This window comes from Somniosus microcephalus, chromosome 1, assembly GCF_052327205.1.
Source record: "Somniosus microcephalus isolate GS21.2 chromosome 1, FLI_Smic_1.0, whole genome shotgun sequence".
In the NCBI taxonomy this organism is placed as follows: Eukaryota; Metazoa; Chordata; class Chondrichthyes; order Squaliformes; family Somniosidae; genus Somniosus; species Somniosus microcephalus.
The window spans coordinates 391138230-391145947 of NC_140987.1; the positions used below are offsets into that span (position 1 = coordinate 391138230).

The following is a 7718-nucleotide window of genomic DNA, read 5'->3' on the forward strand; positions in this document are numbered from 1 at the left end:
CCATTCATGACTTGATTTGGGAGGACTATAGAGCTTTGATCTGATCCGTTGGTTGTGGGATCGCTTAGCTCTGTCTCAGAGATGAGAGTGTTAACAAATGAGCCGCAGCTGACACCCGTAAACTTGTATTGTCCTCTGAGTCTGTAATACTACAGCAATGCTCTGGTTAGGTTAATGTTAATCAGTAACTATTTGATAGAGGAAGCAAAGGAACATTGCAAAGCTCAGTTGGTGGTCCTGTAACCATTAACATCCTAATAAAGGAGAAGGAAATGTGTAGTGGGTGGGGGTGGGGGGTTAAGAAGTATTACTTCCTACATAAAAGCAAAAAACTGTGAATGCTGGAAATCTGAAATAAAACAGAAAATGCTGAAAATATTCAGCGGGAAGTGCGGGAAATGGGATGGACACGGTCAAGGCCCTGTCAACCACAATGGAGGGGAATCCTCGGTTGAGGAAAAAGGAAGACATATCGAAAGCGCTGGTAGCATTGTCAGAACAGGTGTGACAGAGTCGGAGAAATTGGGAGAATGAAATAGAGTCCTTACACGAAGCCGGGTGGGAGGACGTGTAGTCAAGATCAATGTTGGAGTCAGTGGGCTTATAGTAGATATTGGTGGACGGCCTATCCCCAGAAATGGAGATAGCGAAGTCAAGGAAGGGAAGGGAAGAATCGGAGGTGGACCATATGAAGGCAAGGGAGGGGTGGAAATTTGGAGTGAGAGCAGGAAGCGACATCAACACCGTTTGCAAAAAGAGGTGAGGAAGGTAACCTGAGTAGGACTGGAACAAAAATGTTCTACGTATGTACACAAAAATGCAGTCTTGGCTGGGATCGATATAGGTGCCTGTAGCAACACCTTTTGTTTGGAAGGTGTGGGAGGAATCAAGGGAGAGGTTGCTCAATGTAACAACGGCAGACAGGTGGAGGTTAGTGACGCTGTTCAAGGAAGACGTGAAGCAAATGTATGCAAATGAAGGTGTCTGAGTAACCTATTTAAGTCACAACGTACAGCTAGCCTCTATCAGCACTCGTACAACTTCAGAAAGCAGTGGAAAAGCAAAACAAGTTACTAATATGAAGAGCAAGGCAAGCGATCTGAAGAAGTTCTATGAAAATAATGGCTACCTTACAGGAATTCAGGTCCTAGACAAGGATGAGCTTGCACTGGCCGTTCAGAACTTTTCAGCCTTAGAGAATAAATGTGGTAAGTAAAGATTTGTGTACCAGTTATTCAAAGGCCCTTATATATACAACTTTAAAGAAAACCTCAACAATATGTATCCACTGTAAGGTCTGGAAATGGGGCTCAACATTTAATGCAGCGTCTTTGATGAACGTCTGGCATCATGATTGTATTTACAATAAGAAAATATTAATTTAAAACTGAAGTTAACTTTCTCTTTTGATTTCTTCTGTGTGTGTGTTCTAGGTAAAGTATACACCCAGTACAACCTGCACAATGTACATTTACAGTACAAGTGGGTGATGGATTTAGCCACAAATCCCCATGCCCTACAAACGATGATTGCAATTTTGGGTCCAAATGTCATTCTGCTTGACTCCCGGTTTATCTGTAAGTATCCAGCCTCTGATGTCCCTCACAAAAACAACGTGGCCCCCTATGTTGCCTGGCATCAGGACATCAGGTGAGTCGGGGATTACAGTGCAGCAGACAACTAAGACATGCTTCTGATTGAAACAGTTGCTTAACCCTCGAAAATCATAACTTCATACTGTTATTCATCCACAGTTACTGGGGCTTTGAAGGAGGCCCTGTAGCATCTATGTGGTTGGCTTTCGATGACGTTGACAGAGAAAATGGGGTCCTGCAGGTTATTCCAGGTTAGATTTATAGGCAATGATGGCTTTGTTTATATTCTCCCTTTTTTGGGTTCGCACATAGACACAGGAGTAGGTCACTTAGCCCCTCAAGCCTGTTCTGCCAGTCAATTAGATCATGGCTGATCTGTACCTCAACTCCATTTATCTGCCTTATTTCCATATCCCTTGATGCCCTTAACTAACAATTTCAGTCTTGAAAATTTCAGTTCATGCAGTATCGACAGCCCTTTAGGTAGAAAGATCCAGATTTTCACTAGCCATTGTATGGAAAAGTGCTTCTTGATTTCACTTCTAAATGACCAACTCAAACTTACGATTACTCCCCTTGTTCTGGATTCCACCACCAGATGAAATAGTTTTTCTGTATCTACTGTATTGAATCCCTTTATCATTTTAAAGATCTCAATTAGATCATCGCTCAACCTTCTAAAGTCAAGGTTATAAAAGCCAAATTTAGACAACTTGTCCTCATATTTTAACCGTTTAAGCCCTGGTATCATTCTGGTGAATCTGTGCTGTACCAAGGCCAGTATTCCTGAAGTTCGGTGCCCAAAACTGAATGCAGTTCTACAGATGGTGTCTGGCCAAGGTTCTGTACAACTGAAGCATCACTTCCTCACTTTAGTTTTCCGATGATCTGTGCACATGGACACTCAAACCACTTTGATCCTCCGCAGCTCCTAGTCTCTCGCCATTAAGAAAATATTCCAATTTGTCTTTCTTGGATCCACACTTCCCCACCTTGAACATCATCTGCCATCATTTTGCCCCCTCATGTAGTCTGTCTGTGTTCCTTTGTAATGTTCTACTCCCATCTACACAAGTGACTGTCCCTCCTAACATGATGTCGTCTACAAAACTGGATATACAGCTGTCCATTTCTTCATCCAGGTCGTTTTGTATATATATAATTATATGGTGACAGGAACAGATCCCTGGGGAACACCACTTGCCACATCACACCAATCAGCGAATGTTCCCTTTATCCCTGCTCTTTGTGTCCTACCTCCCAACCAATTACCAACTCATATCATAAGGTTACCTCAAAATCCGTCCGCTTTCATTTTTACCAATAACCTCTTGCACAGAACATTATCAAATGCTTTCTGAAAGTTCATATAGACATCAATAGACGTCTTGCCATTCACCATGCTAATGCACTTCACAAAAAATTCCATGAGATTAGTCAGACATGACCTACCCTTCACAATCCATGCTGGCTCATTGATCAGCTTGTACTTGTCCAAGTGCTCAGTTGCTCTGTCCTTGATAATAGATTTCAGTAACTTCCCCATAACTGATGTTAAACTGATGGGTCTGTACTTACCTGGTTTTTCTCTCCCTCCCTTCTGAAATAATGGAGTGACATTTGCAGATTTCCAGTCCAAAGGCACATTTGATCATTTTATAACAAAATATTTATAAATATTTCTTAGATGGGTGATACTGTGCTCAATGATATTTGCAGGAAGCCACAAACTAGGGCTGCTAGAGCATGGAACAGGTGCTAATCCTGGGAACATGCTGACCTCAAATCAGGAGATTCCCAAGAATTTGGTTGAAGCTGAGAAGGCTGTTGAATGTCCTCTCAAAGCAGGAGAAATGTCTGTAAGTGGAATTCCGAAATTAAAAATAAATTATAATTTAGACTGAAAATATATCAATTTCATGCTATGTGATTAAACTGATTGCCTGTTATTTAAAAAAATGTTGCAGGTCCATGATGGTCTGACAGTCCACTTCAGTGAACCTAACATCTCAAACAGGCGTAGATGTGGCCTTGTGATCCGCTATGTCCCCACCACTGCCTACCCTGTTGAAGTGAGTATTTAACTCCACTCCACATATAAATGTGACTAACATACACATCTCAATGTTTTGTATTTTCTTTATAACACTTAACCTGAAATCCTTATCAGAAATGGAGATGCCAGTCCGCCCGGACTGCCTGGGAGTCTCCTGCAAATGACGATTGATCTCCCGGGCGATGCTGTATCAACCCGAGAGAAAAGTATTGTGTATCGCGGTCCGTGCATGCATACCTCCGAGGTCCATACTCTCAATTCTCGGCCCCGCACCTTCCTATCTGCTCCAGTCCTTGCCCACACTGCAGGACGGCTTCAGACCCAATGGCATCTTTGAGCCTGCACCAAGCTCCAACTAACACGAGCAGAAAGCCCACACATCAGCAGCCAAGACCCCGACTCCCTGAATGAAATCTATAAAGCATACAAATTCTTGCAGTCTGTGATATTTAGGTAAGATATGATATCACCAATGTTTGTATGGTCAAAAGCAACAGCTGTATTCAGGAAATACAACCATTCTGATTCTTGAAACAATTGTTGACAGCCCATAAGCTATCCAAATAATAAAGTTAGTTTTATAAAATTGTTATAGTTGACAGATCAATCATGTAAAATAATACAAGGTAGCTGTGAAAATTTTACTACCTCGTTGAATAAACAGGGTTTGACCTAAACCAGATTGCAGATGATCCTCGAGAAACGAGCTTTGAGATTAAAATTGCAGAAATTTAAATTCTTTACAAGAGCAGTTCCAGTTTACAGTATTCGTGTATCTGGCAGTTGTAAAACTTCGTTTTATACTTGAATTGTTGCCCCAATATTATGTTTAACAAATGCAGTGTTTTACCTTTGTGTTAATATTGGTATAATGGATACAGAACTGAATTTGGTACAATTTGATACAATGGATCTCTTGGGGTTGCCAACCCTCCTGGATTACTTGGGAGCAATGTTCACGCTAAGCTGCGTGGCCACGCAGTCATCTGCAAGGTCCCACACAGACCACTCACCGGCTTTTATATTATTGACACTGTGCATGCGCAAAACTTTGAATGGGCCGCACATTGCAGGCGGCAGGTCGCGCAGGAGGCAGTGCAGCTTATGGGGGATATTGGTCGGGAGTCTCCCATAATTGACAATTGATCTCCCAAGGGCTGCTGCTGGCAACCCAGGAGAAAAATACTTTGAATATGCGGTTCAGGCCTGCACGGCTCGATAACCCATCCTCTCAACTCCCGCCCAGTACCATCCTACCTGCTCTGGGTCCCAAAGCCGAGCTGTGGGCAGAGCCATGGATTTTCTGGTGCAGTTGTTGCAGACGATTTTGCCCTGGCTGTTTTTCTTGCTCGAGGCCAGGGAATTGGCCTTACACATGCCGCAGGAGGGTTTAAAACCCAGAGGCATCTTCGAACCACCATCAAGTGCCAACTAACTCGACCAGAAACCCCACACAATAGCGGTCCGGACCTCGACTAGGACCTGATCAAACCTCCAGGAATAAGGCCAACCAGAATTAAACACAAATAAATGTTAGTTCAAATGTAATTCATTATTGACCCAACATACCCCCTCTTTCTATAACTGTGTGATGTACATTTGACCCGAGCTTCTTGTTACTTGATTACTAATGCTGATTGTTGCTTTTTTCAGGATCCAGACAGACCCCGTTCTTTCCCTGCGACGGTGCTGGTAGCTGGAGACGACAAGTTCAACCACTTTCAAAACAATGCGCCAAATACCTTTACTAAAACCTTCTGAAAAAGTTACAGCAACCCTCAAGCGATTGATGTCAAAATCTTGCAACTGAAGACATAAACATTCAAATATGCTTGCTGAATAGCTGTTACTTCTTACTGAACTAAGGAATCATAAATGTTCACAGATTAGAGTCAAATAATAAACTCTTGTTATTTATGTACAAAGTTGTGATTTCTACAAATTATGGATACAGACACCACCACATAACAATTGCACCTGAAAAGTAAAAAAAACACCTTTCTGGTATAAGTTACATGGCTCACGTTATTTGGACCTGCACCAGCAGAGACCCAGGAGAATGAGACAAATGGTTTGTGTACATCACTCCCAACTCAGTTGGATTTCACTTCAATGCTTCTACCTGCTCCAGGTAATAACGTCTGCCTATCCCTCAGGAAAACCCCTGGTGATGTGCCTGAGAAATAGGTACATTCAGTGTGCACTCACTTGGCATACTGACTCAAATGATATATCATGTCCCACCGGAGTCTGAGGGAGCGTATGGACTCCGAGCAATGGAAACAGAAAATGCTGGAAATACTCAGCAGGTCAGGCAGCATCTGTGGAGCGAGAAACTGAGTTAATGTTTTAGGTCGATGACCTTTCATCAGGACTGGAAAAAGTTAGAGATGTAATAGCTTTTAAAGAAGTATAGAGGCAGGGAAAGGGGGAGGGGAGGAAAGAACAAAAGGTAATGTCTGTGATAGGGTGGAAGGCATGAGTGAATAAATGACAAAATGGATGATGGTGCAAGGCAAAAGCGGGTGGTAAATGGACAAGTAAAGAAACAAAAGATGGGTCAAGAGGAGCTGCAAATGACAACAGCAGAATCATTACCATAAGCTGCTGTCTGAAAAAATGGAAGCAGTTGTTATGATCTGAAATTGTTGAACTTAATGTTGATACTGTAAAGTGCCTAATTGAATGATGAGGTGCTGTTCCTCAAGCTTCCTATGAGCTTCATTAGAACAGTGTAGGAGGCCATGGACAGAGAAGACAGAGTGGGAGTGGGGTGGAGAATTAAAATGACATGCGAGCGGGGTCATGCTTGCAGACTGAACGGGGGTGTTCCACAAAGGGGTCACGCAATCTGCGTTTGGCCTCCCCAATGCAGAGAAGGCCGTATTGAGGACAGCGAAGGTAATGAACTGTGAGGCCTATCTAAAAATAGGATCAGTGAACTTTTTTACACAGCAGTGAGCTGCTGCCTGACTAATGTGACAAAGACCACCTGAAGATGGCTGGAAAGGTCCAATACCAATGAAATTCATGGCAGTGGTCACTTTCACTGCTGCAGACAATGCTGTGCTCCTTGTTAAAGTGGGCTGCAGGTATTTGGCCAACAGCTGTCATAACTCTCCAATAGCCTTCTAATGTATTGCCTCATAAAAAATCAAGGTAGAATCTAGCAGAAAATATAGCTCCATCACTCAAGGTGGTTTTGTTTCCTGAAAACACAGGAAGCTGACATTCCTCTGCTTTGAGCTTGGGGAAAACTCAGTTCCAGGGGCAAAGCAGAGGAAAAAGGGGTGGAGACCCATGACACCGGGCGGGGGGAGAGTTTTGACCACATTCTCTTGTTCTCTCACTACAACTTAGGTGGAAGATCAGTGGGAACCCTAGTGAAATAGTGTATGATGCGCTATCAATTATTCATAAAAGACTGAGAGTTAGAAGAGTAACCAAAGGCTTTTATTAACAACAGAATGGAGGTCTGCCTCGAGTGGTCGACCGGTCCAGGATACCAAGGGCTGGGGAGCAGTCACCTTTATACTAGGACCTGTGGGAGGAGTCAGCCGAGGCATGTCCAGGCATGTACACAGTGGAATAGAAACAGGACAAACAGGAATACAAACAGTGGTTTACCACATTCACCCCTTGTTTAAAATTGAGTCCGGCGGGGTGAAGTGTATTAAAAGTTAGTGTATTGGAGTCTCTCCGGAGGTCTTGTCTGCCGCTGTGATCGGCGTGGCGACGGCAGGGGTAGTGAAGCTTCCGGCGTCGAGTCCAGCGTAGGCTGTGGCACAGGCGTGTCGTCCTCGTAGATGTCGAGCGGGTCGCGGGGCCCAGGCCTGCCGTCTGCTGGGGCTGGATATCGGATCGTGGGGGGGGGTGGTAGTGGGTAGTGGGTTACTGCGGCCCCCGAGGGTGCAAGGTCTCTTATGGAGACTGTGTCCTCCCGCCCGTCCGGGTATGCGATGTAAGCATACTGGGGGTTGGCGTGGAGGAGGTCGACCCTCTCGACCAGGGGGTCCGTTTTATGGGTCCTCACGTGTCTTCTCAGTAGGACCGGCCCTGGGGACGTC

The 7718-nt window shown here is 44.1% G+C and overlaps 1 protein-coding gene across 1 annotated transcript; it reads left to right on the plus strand.

Annotated features, from left to right (window-relative positions):
- The first annotated feature begins 895 nt into the window (after positions 1-895).
- On the plus strand, positions 896-5576 carry LOC147125092 (uncharacterized). Its single transcript, XM_085997249.1, has 6 exons — positions 896-1208; positions 1434-1650; positions 1755-1846; positions 3315-3454; positions 3563-3667; positions 5305-5576. Exons 1-6 carry the CDS (start codon positions 1079-1081, stop codon positions 5410-5412), a joined length of 792 nt encoding a protein of 263 aa, XP_085853375.1. The 5' UTR covers positions 896-1078; the 3' UTR covers positions 5413-5576.
- The last annotated feature ends 2142 nt before the right edge of the window (positions 5577-7718 follow it).